This window comes from Amblyomma maculatum, chromosome 3 (genome assembly GCF_055883805.1).
Source record: "Amblyomma maculatum isolate TAMU_Amacu chromosome 3, ASM5588380v1, whole genome shotgun sequence".
Taxonomy (NCBI): domain Eukaryota; kingdom Metazoa; phylum Arthropoda; class Arachnida; order Ixodida; family Ixodidae; genus Amblyomma; species Amblyomma maculatum.
Window position 1 is genome coordinate 15690181 of NC_139346.1, and position 16963 is coordinate 15707143.

The following is a 16963-nucleotide window of genomic DNA, read 5'->3' on the forward strand; positions in this document are numbered from 1 at the left end:
TCGAGGCAGCGAAATTTTTCATCGAACGCATCGTCCTGAGGCACGGCGCCCCGACAGTTATAATAACGGACCGAGGCACTGCTTTCACTGCCAAGCTACTGGAATCTGTCATGCAACTAAGCGGCACTACCCATCGCAGGTCAACCGCCTACCATCCACAAACTAATGGCTTAACAGAACGTCTGAACAAAACTCTCGCCGACATGATGTCCATGTACGTGGATGTTGAACATCGGTCGTGGGATAACGTCCTGCCGTACGTCACGTTTGCGTACAACACGGCGAAGCAGGAAACAACGCAAATGACGCCGTTCTCCTTATTGTGTGGCCGTGAAGTTTCGACAATGCTCGAAGCCATGTTGCCCCACGACGGCCGTGACCTTGAAGTTGGCGCCGAGGAGTTCACTCAACGCGCAGAAGAAGCGCGACAGCTGGCGAGGGCACGCATCCGGAACCAGCAAGGTCGAGACGCCCAGCGTTACGATCACCGCCACCGTGTAGTGACTTTCGAACCGGGCGATAGAGTGTGGCTTTGGACTCCGATTCGACTTCGGGGACTATCCGAAAAACTTCTGAAGCAGTACTTTGGCCCATACAAAGTGCTCCGTCAGCTGAGCGACGTCACGTACGAAGTGCTTCCGGACGGCTTTTCTTCTACTCGTCGCCAGCAGAAATCCGAGGTTGTCCATGTCATGCGCATGAAGCCGTACTTTTCGCGACGAAATTAGCGCACCGCCTACCGCATGTTTCTTGCTTTATTTTTTTTTTATCTCTGCTTTCGAATTCATCAAGTTGACATTTATTTTTTTTAGAGAGGGGGGTAATGTAGCGTGTGCAACAGCAGCCGCTAGGCGGCTGCTTATCGAGAGTCTCGTGCACGGACTCGAAGAAGTGCCCCGTGGCGTTCGAGAAGAAGCTGAAGTTAGCTGCCGTCTCTCGGTGCTCCGACCCTGCTCTTCTGCGCCTGCTAGCTCAACCCTCCATTAAAACCCAACCTTCTGGTTACGGGCCTAAACGGCTACGTGACAATATACATATTCTTTCACCCGACTGATTTGCTTTGAACGATGCTAGAACAGCTCACTCCACTAAACAACTGCAATTTTAACTATAAGCGTAAATTTTGTTCTTTACTCTGCATCTGAGACGCGCCATGAATTTTCGCCGATGCCTCTTTTGCTCTAAACGAAAACAGAAGCGGTTGACAGAATCGCCAGCCAAAAATTTGCCATACACTCACGCCAGGTCACGCTGCACCTGCTTACAGCTTTCGAAGGAACACTGCATGGCCTAATAAATTTATTTCTGTACAAAATGTAGGGGCAAAAATCGTTGAAGTGTACCAGCTTCATTCGACCCTGCTCGGCCGCACTGACGAAGGCGCACGCGCGCGGGAGCGGTGTTGACTCTAATTTATTCCTCGTACACGACAAATCAGACGCTGATTGCGGCGTATTTGTATAAACCATAAGGGGTGACTTTCAGGAGCTGCCGGTTGCCACTGGTGCGGGCGGAGCGAAAAGCGAGCGCGCGTTTCCCCTTGCGCGTGAACGGTGGTAGCAGAGCCGCAGCAGTGGGGAGGTGGCGACCCCACCGAGGCGCGGCGGGTGGTGGAAACAGACCCCATTGGTAAGGCCATAAGAGAAGAGAAGCGCGCTGTCCCTCGAGACCGGCTGTGCCCAAACACAACGAGTCAACACGGAAAAGGAACGAGCGAAAAGAAGGGGCAGGTCCGTAAAAATGCAATTTTGTTTGACAGAAAACCAAGGCATTGGCCATTTTCATTCATGGCAGTGATGTGTATTTCATAAAAACAATTTTTTACACGAAACAGTCAACTTCAAATAATGGTAAAAGCTAATTGAATTTCTGACCACCCGTCTGCTTGGCAGGTTTTATTTAAAATCCAGAAAACCACGCTTCGGATACATCTAGCGAGACAGAAAGCACTTCGGGTAACGCACACAGAAAAAAAAAACGCTTAAAAAAAGCGATCAGTTCAAACCTGTTAAGTTCTAGCAAGTGAGTGCACACAGGCGATCAGGCAAGAAGGTTGCGAATGACTGTAGATGTAACGTATGAAAATGGATACAAAAATGGTAATTACTCCTGAGATTGCTTGATTGAATAAAAATGCCGAAAAGGTATCTTCACTGCCAACACCAAACATCAGTCTAGACAATGAGAAGACTAGCACAGAGCGCGTGAGCTGGAGTCGGCAAAATTTAACGCAGATACTTCACTGACAACGCACTAACGATGCGTTGCTCGAACATTGGGGTATAATCATGCAATGACAAAAGCAACGAGTTCTTAAAACGTAATACCTGTCCTAATCCACCCGTTCGTGCTGCTGCACCCTTAAGTGTTCTTTACTGTCGGCTCGGCACGATCAAGACGCAAAACGGCGAAAAATACAATGATATTTTCCGCCCAAATATACAAAAGCAAAAACACTTAGGATGGTATTTTCCTCCCATAAAGACACAAGACTGGATTTCAAGCATATCCTTGAGGGCTGCCATATCAAGGCAAAAAGATGCCGCACCTAAGGAGCGCGACAAAGCAAGCCAAGGAACTTGTACCGGTGCGCACACAACGACGTGGAGTCGGAACGAAGCAAAAGTCAACACAGCGTTCACAACGTCTACTCAAGTGAACAACTTACGCAGGTGTCATTTCATTCTCAGTCGCATTTGGAAACCGTTGGAGGCTGACGCGAAGGTCCCGCCGCTCAAGAATCCATTTTAACTGTGGCCACTGTGAATTCGGACGCGTAGCCGAGCTCGCCACAGAGAGCTATTTGAGAACGTCAGGCCTAAGCCGCGTCCGCTTACTCGGTGCAACACGATCCTTAGCGTCACTCGCGTCTGCACTCTCAGTCGCACGTCGAACTCGATGGTTTAAACCACGTAAGCGCGATAACTGTTTCACCAGAGGTCGCAGTCAAACCTTGCGGCCGGCCGGGCTCCATTCAGCGGCGCAATTCGAGATGTTAGGCCTACCGCTAAAAAAGGTTGCTGCTTGCAGCGTCCCCCTCACTCGGCGCAACAAGATTCTCGAGCCGTTTGTTGCTGACTAAATGTCTCGCCGAAACCAGAACTTCCTGTTTCGAAAGGGAAACTGATAAACCAAACACGGAAAGAACCGTACTTCCCAGTGGCCTATACTTACGAAACACAGCTTCACTTCGGCCTTCCTCCAGCTCAATTGCTACACCGTTAGAATCGTGTATTTAGAACTCCGTTAAACATTCGCCGCAGCTTCGTGGAAGACCAGATGGAGTGGCGCCGGATTTCACAAGGTCGTACGGTCAGTTTTGACCGGAGTTCGTTCCCAGGACACGCACACAAGGCGGATGGCTGCTGTTAGTGTTCCCAATTTGTGTAGTTCGTGTTTAGTGTGTAAGGGGCTCCCGGGCATCTCACTACTAATCCTCCCTACTTTAATGGATGGCAATACAGACTTCATCATCATGACCACCTGCATGGAGGCCTGTAGTGGAGGCTGTGTCCCTGCCTTCCCTTTGTAGTTCAGGTGTGTCCACCGAAGAATGTAACTGATGGCGCGTCCTTTTCTATAAACAAATTTTCGGAACAGCTATCGGGGCTACAATTTAAATAAGCTTAAGTAGCCTCTTAATATTTTTATCTCGAGTGTTGTAAACGCCATTTAAATAGTTGGTGTACACTTTTTATTTTGCTTCGACTTGATATTTATTCGAAGACTCAAAAGAGGGCATTTGTTATTTTTAGGTGCAAGACATGTCTATTTCGAATGCTGAATTTTGGTGTCCACGTACTTTTTGGGATGTGATTTGTAATACCGGGTGTGCAAGCTAACTTTAGCAAAGTGTTTAAAAAAAAGTGAGTTAGGTCAGATATACCAATTGTATACAGCTGCCAGCCATCTGGCGCTCCACAGGCATTTTTTTTTTATTCTACAAGAAACGAATTAGTAGGTACGATAATTTTTCTAATTTACTAACTATTGTCTTTAAAAATGAATGCGATTTGCAAATTTGGATACCACCTTTTCATTCATTTCATTTATTTGCGATAAAGAAAGCCTCACGTGCATCTTTTTTCCAAGCTCTAAAGAAAAGCCCGCGCAATGCAAAAATATCACGCGAATGACGTATTTGCGCGCATCAGTTGTGGTGCTCTCAACCATGGCCGTGACTCGACAGCCCAGTTCCGACGGAAGGTTGATATGTTGGCGGTGGTTGCTGCGAGCGCGCTTTTCCAGCTGCAACTTGCACCGTCGCCTGCGCCGATTACTTGAAGCGGAAACAACCCTCGCAGAGTTATCGGCCTGCCGCTGCCGTCGTTGAGTCACGGCCACAGCTGATTTCATTCACTCAGACCAGAGCACAACAATCGTGGCGCGCGAATGCGCAAGTCACGTGATTTTCTTTTGTATTTCCGGGGCTCTCTTTAGAGCTTAGAAAAAAGATACATGCTGTGCTTTCTTTATCAGAAATCAATAGAATCGGGGTTTCAGAAGGTGTTCTCCAACTTTGCAAATCACATTTGTGCCTAATTGCAATGGTTTTGAAATTACAAAAAAAAATAATTTATTTACCAATTACCCAATTGCAAAATAAAAAACATTGAGTGTGGTGCGCCTGATGGTTGGCAGCTATATACAAGTGGTTTCTCTGTCATTACTAAAATGTTTTATATTTTAACCCTTGGCTGAAGTTAGCTTGCACACCATGTATATTTCAAAATGAGTATCGCTGAGAACGAGTTCAACTCTTCCCTTACGTCGCTCAGATGTAGAGGAGGTGCCGTCCAACTGCCTAGTGCCCGGAGACGTGATCTGCGTTCCCACCTCGGGCTGTCTCATGACCTGCGATGCCGTGCTCACCGCCGGAAACTGCCTCGTGAACGAGAGCCTCCTCACCGGTAACGTTGTCCGATCATAAACAGACGTAAGCGCTATTTCGTTGGTAAAGTGGTGCTGTTTCGTCCAAGCTTGCCAAAAGTGTATATAAACTGGCGTGTTTCAGCATGTTTAGGATGACATCACAACCGTCCCTTAACATTACCGTTACAACAGAATTTTGCTGTGTGATTTCAAACATGCCAAGTGATCGCATAACAAAAATTAAAAATACGAAGACAAAAATAAATAACCAAAACTGGGGAAAACTATAAAAACTTCAAAATAAAATTTAAAATGAGGACGAATATAATCAAATTGGTGTTTCATTAGCTAACGTTTAATGTCCATGTTCGGCAACGTCGGGAGGCTTGAACGTTTTTCTCGGTACACACTTCAGAATTCAGCCCAGGAGCATTCAGTCTGTAGCGCTAATTGACACGCGCGCTGCGTACAGAGCTAGTCAGCAGTGGCCATGCAACTTCACCGAACGTAACAGTCAATAGCGTTGTGTCGTTCGATCGCTTATAATCAGTACAATAGCAGTACTCTAATTGCATTATCATCGTAAATATCATCACCTGAGTTATACGCAATGCAGGGCGAAGGCATCTTCAACTAACCCGGCTCAGTGCGAGCAGCATTAATTTGACCCCTGCGAACCTCTTAACCTCATCGTCCCACCTAACGTTCTTCTTTCTTTCTATTTGCAGGTGTTAGTTAACAATCGCAAATTCTTCAACTGTGAATAACAGTTCAGATACAACGCCAGACATAACAGATATAACAGTTCAGATACAAGGGGGGATGTGCAGTGGCCAGACATGCTTAGATACGACTGTTAATATATTCGCCGTTGCTTTAGAATTGATCTCAAATTCTTGAAGCTGTTTGCATTCCAGGCCTAGTACAAGCCCGCGAAACACGAGACGAAACTTTCGAAAACCTTTAAAAATAATATTGTCACCGACAAATGTGGCAAGAGGCCTCAGCAGATAGCTTTAATGAGGTGAAGCTCGACAGAGAAGACGATGCTCAGCATCGTGCCAAGGCATCGTTTGACAGTGTGGCAGTGTTATTAAATTTTGCTATTTTTCTCTTCTGCTGAAGGAACATTTTTAGAAAAATTTTAGACGCCCCTGAAACTTTTGTCGGCCTTCTATATGGGCTTTTTAAAATCAAAATAATGGTAGTGACTGCAACAATCGCTTTTTAAAAAATATGTACATAACTGACACATAGATTTTAACCGTTTTTCGCTGAAAAAAAAGTGCAAAGAAAAGAAAACATTACGAAACCATATTTTTGTTTCAGAATTTTCGCTCAGCATTCAGAAACAACTCACAATATAAAGTCAGTGGCTTAGTTTGGTTATGCCAGGATATACGTAGGGAGAGGTACATTTCCAGGCTGAGCTTGTGGTGAGTGTATGTTTAGCAATGAGAGACTGTCACATGAAAAGCTGTAACATCCTCTTCGGTTGGTTTCCGTTGACTGACTTCTTCCATAGGCTCTATTGCGGCGGTTATGCGCCGTCTATTACTCTCGGTAGTCTGGCGTCTCCGTTTGGCAAGCCGTTCCTCTTTGTTCGCGCGCCTCCTCTGCTCTCTTCGCCTGTTTACGCTCATTCTCTCTTTGCTGAGTAGCCAAGTGCCAGGCGACTACCTCAGGATCGGAGTAGTTAATCTTATCTTGCCTATGCCGCCTTTTAGCAGCGGATGGACTCTCCTTCTCTGCATGCATGTCAGGCGTTGCAACGCCTATTTCATTTCAGCCTTTTTTGTAGAAAATGCGGCGCATGCGACGCGTGGTTCGAGTGATAGAGCGGCGCGGGGAAGCGGCGACAAAGCACGGAGTGAATGTGTGGGGCCTCTCTATTGCCAATGGTGTCACGACTCAGCCAGAGTGCGTCGTGGAGAACGCAGAGGGAGGAAAATATGCACTCTGGTCAAATAAGGACGGAAAGGCACAGCGGGCTGGACCCACGAAAAGGCACTGCGGGCACGCAAGGAGAGGGTGGCTTCTGCCTGAGAGTGCACTGTATCTTGTCCCACAAACGGCGTCACGCTTCCGGGAAAAACGGGGGTTCGGCGCTCCGGAGGTGCCGAGGCTCGGGTTTCGGGTTTCTTGGCCGAAACTGCCGAGCGCGAGGCGACGATAGAAAGTTTCGACGCCGCGAATCTCGGTATGTTTTCTTTTTGGCGTAGCTAGCCAGAGCGGCGAGCACCTTCGCTAGGGTGTGACGTTGGGTTTTGTTTTTCTTTTCTATATGAAGTGTCAAATTCGGCAGAAAGTGGTGGGAAAATGGTGTATTGGTTGTGGTGTTGCAAGGGGGTTGTCATTGGCTAAACAGTGAATTTTGAATTTGTATAATTTAGAAGGCACTCCTGATGCCTTGCAAACTATTCAGTCAAACGCAAAGCCTCGAGGTCATTCTTGTTCTCCCAAAAAACAGGGTGTCATCATTCAGCATTGGCCAACATCCTGATTTTGCCTTAAGCAGTGGAGAAACCTCAAAATGCCGCGCTGTTAATAATGATGAGACAAAAGGGTTCAAGATATAGCCCGATTACAGATGCGACAGGACACCCTTGGCGAACAGATCATCTGTGTGACAGGTTGGTTAGCTCTTGATTAACAATTAGTCTTGAATTGAATTCCTTATAGCAAAGCCTTGAGTGAATTATCACCAGTATTTGAATGCGTAAAGATCGCAAAGAAAAGATCTTGATGGACTTTACCAAACGCCTTCACAAGGTTTTTGCTAATTAGAGCTACTTGGCCACTCTCGTTTGATGCGGTCTATAATACAGAATGAATGTGCAATTGGATATGGGTTTTGATACTGCGCCCTGGAATGCTACATATCTGGTGCGACCCTGTTAATCATGTGACTACTAGCCGCACACGACTACAAAGAATTTGAGCACAATGTTGCCATCTGCATTGCAGAGGGAAATTCGACGACACCATTCAGCCGTCATCAAATGATTACTACTGTTTTTTTATTGTTATGAATATGGTATGTCCAGAATGGGAAGCGCCGGCAGAAAGCTAGCAACCAGTATAGAACTCCTCGGCTGCTTTGACTATCCTTTCCATATTCGTGATGACGTTGCCCGCCCTGTACCTTAGCGCATAGATCTTATTTTTGCGTATATCCAATTTTTCGTTCATCACTTCACCAAATTTCCCTTCAACAGGAGAAGAGCGTTTAAGCTGCTCAGCAGTTATATTTTGTATGCTTTTTTTATATGGCCAAACCCGGTCCTTTCTTGTTTCGCCTTTTTCTTTCTTTCCCCTCCTGGTTCGTTTCATTTCATTTCCGTCTATCGCGGCTTAGCCGCTAACAAGTGCGGCGGCTAGCAATAACTTTTTTTTTTACCAAGTTATTCGGATTAACAAGAGAATAACAATTGAAAAGAGATAATTATCAAAAGATAAAAAAAAAATTGTCTGATACACTTTGGGCCACTAAACTGCGATGATAGAAATGTTGCTGATTCCTGATTTACTGCGTCTGCTTCTGTGTTCGAAGCGCCAAATGAAAGGCGCAGTACGGACGCCTGGATCGGATGCCCGACGGGGTGAACTTCGTATGTACGTGAATCGACTGGTGATGTCACAAGTCACGTCTAGGCATGGCGTCACCAGGGGATGACGTCAAAACCTCGCGGCATCCCGAGGGATATTGCAAAGAAGTGTAACACTCCTCGCGGACGGACACTGATGAGCCTATTAAATCTTCCGCTCAAAATATTAACAATGGTGGGTATACGTGCGCGTTGCCTTACGCTGTTCAGTTGCACCTCTTTCAATCGGCCGAAGATGAGCGGCCTCTGCATTTCAAGCACCAACCAAAAATGCTTTGCCGTGGCAGCCTTTCGTGTGATTGCAGAACAATGTTTTTAAAGAACGGACAGGAGGAACAGAATACAAGATGCCGTAGGAGAAGAAAAACTATTTCCATGCAGTCACCTAAGATTTATGAAAGTATGAAAGAACATGCATGCGCCGCTTGAGGACAGTTATGCTTAACAAAATGGTTGCCAACTTATTATTCACTCAAACAGAGCTACAATGTTTTTTTCTTGAAACACGCATCTCGCAAGCTTTTCATGCAGAAAATAAATGTCAATGTTGTCATGCATAAGCAAAAAGCCTCTTCCTAAAATAAGGAAATTTCGTAACAACAAATGGCCATAAAATATTTGTTCATAAAAGGAACTTTCGCTGAGGTCATTATGGGAGATCATTCCGCAACGTAACTATTCCATGTTCTGTTTCATCTCTCGGGACGCCAGCGTGACGGCAGCGGCCAGTCACAGAATTTCCAAGATAGCAGTTCCCGCCGTCGACGACAGTCCGCGCCACCCAACCCACGCGCCGGAAAACAGGTGGCTGAGTGATGCGTCCAATGCTCAAAACTCAATTGCTAGTTAGCGACTATAGCAGTTTGGGCTTGTTGACTTTACGTCCTGAGGTAACAACGCAAAACTTGAAAGGGAGCACAAGACGAGAAGACGACACAACGAGCGCTGACTTTCAACAACTCCAACCCCAAAGGGTTGTTGAAAGTAGCGCTCGTTCTGTCGTCTTCTCCTCTTGTGCCGACGTTTTGCGCTGCTGTTGAAAGTCAGCGCTCGTTGTGTCGTCATCTATTCTTGTACTGCTCGTGCTCCCGTCCACGTTTTGAGCTGTTACTTCACGATCGCTAGATAGATAACAACGTTCTTAGGAGTTGATAGCTAATGCTGCGGACGCTTTAACGCCGCGGCTTTGTCGGCGCGCGAGTACAGCGCCGAGAGGGCGAAGCGGCGTTAATGCGAATAGCTGGCGACGGCGCCGCCGGCGCGTCTTCTTTGACACTGGATGCGACGCGCGGGCACACGTGCTGCTCTGTCCAGCTGTAGCGCAGCGGAGTCTCCGCACAGGTAGTTTTGGTGTGCTGCATGGGCAGCGATGTAGAAGGCACCTGACACGCGTGCTCTCTTCGTGGACACCTTTGCACGAAAAGATAAAAAGATTTGATTCAGCAGGCGTCGGCTCTAGAATGGCAATCCCTTTGCCAGCTATGAAAGGTGAGATGAGAGGTGAACAGGCTAACGGTTCGTTCAGACAGGGGAAGCTGCCCATTAAATGAACAAAATGGGCTGTTGCGCGCCCGAAAGCATTCCTCGTGGGTTCATAATTCACTCATTGATTTTACCGAAACACTGCATTTATAATAGCATGGATGTTTTTTCATCTCACGGGCGAACATGTTGGAACCTTGGCCTTGGCTACTGCTTCATTGGTGCATGAGTTTACTTAGTAATTATTTAAAAAATAGCCCTCCACAGCTTGGTATAGAAATAAGCGTAAGTTCCAGCTTTGCAAGGCCATCTTCCGTCTAGAAAAAAAACTCCCTTTTCATGATATGACCATGCCTTCTATGAATACGCAAATATGAGCTAGCATTGACTCTCTCATTGTCGCTCTCTTAAAGGTGATATTAGCTTCCCAAACTTTCCTCAGCGAATGTTAACCTTGTTGCATTCCTGTCCAATCTTCATTGAGCGGATACAAAGAAACATAAAGCAATAAAACTTGTTAAATTATCTGATCATCGTTGCGCATGTGTTCGCGCTCTAGCTCTTTACGCGTGTGATACTCGCACACTGGTTTCACCCCATCGGTACTGAACACTGCGTTTTCACAATCAGTTGTGCTGGACTTCTTCACGGACGACGTCCGCGAGCGTCGCCACCTGGGGTTGTTGCGATGATGGCATCAATTGGCGGAGCTCCTTTCGCATGATCTCCCGTATGAGGATCCGAAGGTTCCCTCCGCTCGCAGATGCGCTGGGGTAGTGGCTTGAGTAGTCCGGCTGAAATGGTCGCTCGTAGTGGCGCATCCGGGTGTCCAACGTCTTCTCGATGGTAGACGCTTCCGTTTTAAATTCCGCCACAGTTTTTGGCGGATTTCGGACAAGACTCGCAAAAAGCGATTCTTAAACGCCTCGCATTGAAACTTTGACTCTCTCACTTTCGGTCATGTTAGGGCCGGCCCGGCGAAAGAGGCGCTTCATCTCCTCAACTTACGCCAGGACATGCTCGTTAGGGAGTTGGTCCTGACTGAAGGAGGGCCTGGGCTTTTTCCTTTCTGACGACGCTTGAAAAGGCAGTCAAAAACGGTTGCTTAAAAATCTCCCAATCCTTCATAGCTGACTCATGATTTTCGAACCAAACTCGGGCATGTCCTTGAAGAACAAAGTAGACTTGCCTGAGTTTCGCGGCGTCGTTCCAGCCGTTGAATTCTGCCACACGGTCGAAAAGTTCTATCCAGTCTACTGCATATTCGTCCGGTCGTCCATGGAAGCAGGGGGGCTCACGGGGTTGAGCGAAAACAACCGGTGCTGTAGGGTGGGATTTTGTCAGCGTCGATGCCTTCCGAGATCGAATGGGGTCCGGCAGCAGACCATGTTCAGGCTGGTGCCTTTGAAGCCGGCAACTCGTTTGGTGGCTTGTTGGCTGTTCCTCCAGGGTAACAGGAACAAGGCTGGGGTCTTCTTTTGAAGGATCAAAGACAGCACCTCCACCAGATGTCACGTAGTGGTGACAAGGCCGTTGACACCAAAAAAAGACACAGGCTCGATGGCACTTAAATTAACTCTTTATTGGGCTGACTTGCGCCCGCAAAAGAACTACGCAACTCGGCGGCGGCGATATAGCAGCAAACGTGCTGGTCGATCGTCGAACAAAGAATGCCTGTCACACTCGTCAACGCTCAATTTAAATTCTGCTCAGAACAATTTGGATGACGTCGCAAACAGCTACCAGCAAGGGCTGGAACATTGTGGAAAGAAACACGAGCGGCCGGAACCTTCGAGATAGATCTCGGTGCATCTTGCGCTACAACGAAACTAATAAAGATGTGACTAGCGACATCGAGCGTTAACAACGATTACGGAACTGATATGCGATCCAGAATCAGAGTGATAAGCCTTTATGACGGCGGCTGTTAAAAAACAACAAATACAGTTTTGAAGGTTTCATGGCAATACCTACTGCAGGGCGAAGGCCTCCCCATATTTCTCCAATTAACCCGGTTGCGTGGTAGCTGCATCCACTTGACCCCTGCGAACTTCTTAACCTCATCCCCCCCCCTTACTTTCTGCAGCCCCTTGCTGCGCTTTCCTTCCCGTAAAATCCAGTGTTTGCTACCTTAAGCGACCATCGGTTATCCTCTATTCGCACTACATATCCTGTCCATGCCCATTTCTTCGTGATTTTACTACAATGTCAGTAACTTGAGTTATTTCCCTCACCCACTCTGCACGCTTCCTATCTCTTAATGTTACCCCTACCATTGTTCGTTCCATAGCCCTCTGCGTTGTCCTGAACTTCAGTAGAACCCTTTCGGTTAGCCTCCACGTTTCAGCCCCATAATTGAGTGCAGGTATGGTGCAACTGTTGTATACTTTCCTCTTGAGCGATACCAATAAGCTGCTGTCATAATCGGCAAGCGCTTGCCAAATGCGCTTCATCCCAATCTTATTCTTGTTATTTCCTTTTCATGGTCCGAATCTGTGGTTACTACCTGTCCTAAGTAGACATATTCGCCTACTATTCCAGTGCTTCGCTGCCTAGCGCAAACTGCTATTCCTTCTGGAGACTGTTGAACGTTACCTTAGTCTTCTGCATATTGATTTTCAAGCCTACCTTTCTACTTTTCCCGTCTAGGTCACCAATCATTATTTGCAGTTCATCCCCCGAGCTAATTTAGATATATACAAAGAAATATTTTGTAGAAACGTTTTCACAGTGCTGACAAGAACGTTTTCATAAAAATGTTCATGCACGTTACGGACCCTCGCATGTTTATAAACAATACGCAGACTACGACATATACCAATCCAGAAAACCCAGGAAAAATTTGAGTAACTTAATGCATGTTGATGGCATGTTTACATGTGGCACATCATGCTGAAGGGTTTAGCTCCGGAGCATAATAGGAAGCACGGTCGGGAATGAAATTTACATTTATCAGTTTGGAAATATATACCCGCAAATTTAACATGGGGTACATCAGTTGCGACTACAACATGGCAATATATACTAATCTAAAGAAATTAGCTAGGAGCCTTGACTTCAGATCTGCGAGACAACGCTACCATAAAGTATATTCACTCCACTATACATCAGCTAAGACACTACGCACGTAGAAAAACAATGTTCTAAACGATATAAAGGTCAAAGCTGTCTTGAAACTTACCTCGCCGGTATATAAGTTGGCAGTTACTTTCCGTCGATCCCACTTCTATTTTCCCTCTCAGCCCCAGGGTAAATAAAAACAACCTAGTCCATTACGAGTTCACTCAGCGCATATCAGTACACACAAATGCTCGTAATGCTTGCTCAATGAGCCTGACAAGCTCGTAAGTCACGTGGACTAACACTCTCAAGCAAGTACAGACTCATCCACTTCTAGCAATAGCGCGGTCACTGCTTTCAAAACGCCAGTGCATCCGACCCAGCCATGTAATAAATCCAAGCGAAAGACCGAGCAAAGCATCAGCTCCTGGTCTCTATATCAATGCATCGCTTTGTTTTTATATCCGTCTGCATGCGGCGCTATATTGCTTTGAAAGCAGTGACCATGTTATAGCTAGAAGTGGATGACTGTACGAAAACCAGCGAGTAATGCGCAGCCTCAAACGACACAAGCTTAAATGTTTGCACCACGCAACTGCGACCGCTCCGAGCACCCGCCGTGATTCAACATGGCGTCGCAGCGCGCAAGAGGCGGCGTGGGGCCGGTCAAAGGATGGGACCACCCTGATATCGAGGCACCCTAGATCCATCCATCCATCCATTACCCATCCATCCATTATCCATCCATCCATCCATCCATCCACCCACCCACCCACTCATCCGTCCGTCCGTCCGTCCGTCCGTCCGTCCGTCCGTCCGTCCGTCCATCCATCCATCCATCCATCCATCCATCCATCCATCCATCCATCCATCCATCCATCCATCCATCCGTCCATCCATCCATCCGTCCATCCATCCATCCATCCATCCATCCATCCACCCACCCACTCGTCCGTCCGTCCGTCCGTCCATCCATCCATCCATCCATCCATCCATCCATCCATCCATCCATCCATCCATCCATCCATCCATCCATCCATCCATCCATCCATCCATCCATCCATCCATCCATCCATCCATCCATCCATCCATCCATCCATCCATCCATCCATCCATCCATCCAGCAGCGCCGCCGCGCGTTGCTTTGGGAGCCTATAGGGTAGAAAGATGATTTCTGGAGTTAAACGTTCCTAAGCGACTAAGGCTATGAGAGACGCCGCAGTGGAGGACTCCGGAAATTTGAACCATCTGCGGTTATTGAATGTGCACTGACAACACAAAGCACACGGGAGCCGTGCTTTTTGCCTCCATCGAAAAGCGGCCGCCGAACCCGGGATTCGATCCCGCACCCTTGGGAACAGTAGGCGAGCACCGTAACCACTGGCCCCCGGCGGGGCACATAGGGTGGATAGAGTGAATGGATCTAAATCGATAACGGATCCTTACAATTGGAACCCCGGTGGAGGTATGAGAAGTCCTTGCCTCTAGGCGCTCAAACAGTAAACACAGTATAGGCAACGGGTGAACGTAACTCCGGCGCCGACGGAAGCGCTGCTGGCGGCGAGGAGCGCACGTGTTGCAGGATACGCTCGCCGGCCGCGCGTGGGAAACGGCAGCAATCCGTTTGCTGGGAGTATGCTGCTGCATTCTCAGTTAGCAAAAACAGCCGATTTGAAGCATAAATCGTTGCGTTGTCGATTCTGCAGGCATGAACATATAATATTTCTTCATGGATCCTGCTTGACAGCTTACATTAGTCATTCGATTGCGGCTGTTCTTACGGCAAACATTCCCACGGGCTGAATACAGCGCTTTTCGGTTACTGGGAGATGAGCGCAATAGTGGAGCTAAATTTCATCTCCAAACGTCAGCAGAGGATAGGGAGAAAGCATTTTGTTCTCGTTTACAAGGAAAATGAAGAGGCCCATCGTACTTGTTATAAAACCGACTCTCTGACCACACACGTGTCTGCCATCACAAATGCGTTTGTTGTACTGGCCGTAGTTCGCTCCCATTCGATTGCAAATATATGCCGATTTCCGAAAGAACGGCATGCGGGGCAAACTACTGCAGAACCAAGTTTTGCCTAAAGCATGGTACTGAGCCTTTCGTACGTGATCTAAACTAACATCTGGGAAATTTTTGGGGTACGCCGGGAGAGCACGAAAAAAAAAATAACTTACGAAGTGTTTCCAAATATACATGTTTCTTTTTTTTTTTAGGCCATCCCAAAGGATTATCACCCGTCTCCTCCAATGCGGAAATGTGTGCAGGATACTTATCACAGCCGTAGTTCAGCTCTGGAATTAGCTGTGGGCTAATTTGGAATATTTCATTTCACCTTAGCCTTTCACGTCCAGCAATTCCTACGATGATCTTTCTTTACCGGCGTAAACACGCCAGGCCTGGCTGGTCAGTCTTGAATGAGTAGCGCAACAGCTGCACCATGTGCACATATGTTTAGCGCACTGGAATAGAATTAGCATTGTCAAATCCACCCACGGATCTTGCTTGAAGCGTCTGCCGAGCACAGAGGAAAAAAGCTGTCGGAAAAGGGCGGATTCGAATCCAGTAATTTCTTGTAGGAAGCGAGTACGAAGTCGGGTAGCTATCACAGTAGCCGATCACCCTGCATGCAGAGTGCAACATACGAGCTGTAAATTGCACGTCGTATACATCAACTTCCATCCTTTCCGAGAAGCTTTCGCCCGTGCTACCGAATCAGTTCACCTACGTTAAATCGTAACATTTTTGTTCTTGCTGTCTTGCACTCAGTATAAGGACGTCGAGGGTACTGTGGTGTCCTCACAAAGGCCTACAATTCTCGTGCTATAAAAGATGCTAAAAACTACGGCATGAGGCTTTTGCGGCCAGAGACACGGCGCAGCACAATTCCGTTTTCTCAGTGGGACCATCCCAGAGTTTCTGCCTGCGCAGAGACGTAGTTTAGGTTTCACTCAGAGACGCTTAAGCCGAAATCACCGTTTAAAATGTTTACAGGCGAGCATGCATAGGGAGCTCGGGTACCACATCGCTGAGACGTCAAAATTATGCCGCGTCGCCATACTAAATAACAATTGACGTGCGTTACTGCTCTGGCCTTACTAGCCAAGCGAAAAGCCTTTAGAGCAGCCTTAACTGTAATCTCATTTAATACAGGTGTTTTTAAGAAGGAGTGCGGCTGCGCGCTTATTGTCGAAGGCGTGCAGTTAGCGGTCTCAATTTCCAGCGGAGCCGAACATCACCTCCTTTACGTTTTATACGCGTCCTGCTTAAAACAGCGCGCCTCACATTCAGATTTCCTCTGCAAAATAAAATAACTGATAATTTAAACATCTAAGTCATAAATCATCGCCGGAATGGCTATTTCGCCGCCCGCTTTCTCTTGCGATGTCTTCGGTTTTACGTTAAGCTACCCAGCCATAGGGTTTCATCTGCAGTGCCTCGAGGATGCGATGGTTAGATGGCATCCTCGAGGCACTGCAGATGAAGTTATGTGATGTTACGAAGATAGTGAGAGACCGGAAAGCGTGGCGTGACATGGTCCATAGGGTCACGAAGAGTCGGACACGACTGAACGACTGAACTGAACCCAGCCTATACACCGGCTGCGCCGGAGGGCTTTTCAATAATTCTCACCGCTGCTCGCAGGGTGGCGCTGGCTTGCTAGGCTATCGCAGCGGCTCTGCCGCCTAGCAAATGCCCGTTCCCTAGATGCATGATTGGTTGGCTCAACAAAAGTAGCGTCATCAACAATGCTTATATTCTCTCGCTTTCACTGCTCAAATTGTTACGGTCTATCGAAGCAACGCTAGGCTATGGGCCAGTTGGTTCCACTCTGAAAATTGGCTCTTGAAGAAATAATTCATGGAGGAAAAGTAAATCGAATTCATCTCTACATTGCTTGTCTCACCGCCCAGTGGTGCTCCACCGGCTCTCTG

The 16963-nt window shown here is 47.3% G+C and overlaps 1 protein-coding gene across 1 annotated transcript in view; it reads left to right on the plus strand.

The window, feature by feature from the left end:
- Positions 1-16963, plus strand: part of LOC146194269 (polyamine-transporting ATPase 13A3-like) — an 813351-nt gene that overhangs the window by 208755 nt on the left and 587633 nt on the right. Inside the window, exon 11 of the mRNA XM_084596520.1 lies at positions 4779-4910. Coding sequence (XP_084452646.1) covers positions 4779-4910 — 132 coding nt within the window. The remainder of the gene's footprint in view (positions 1-4778; positions 4911-16963) is intronic.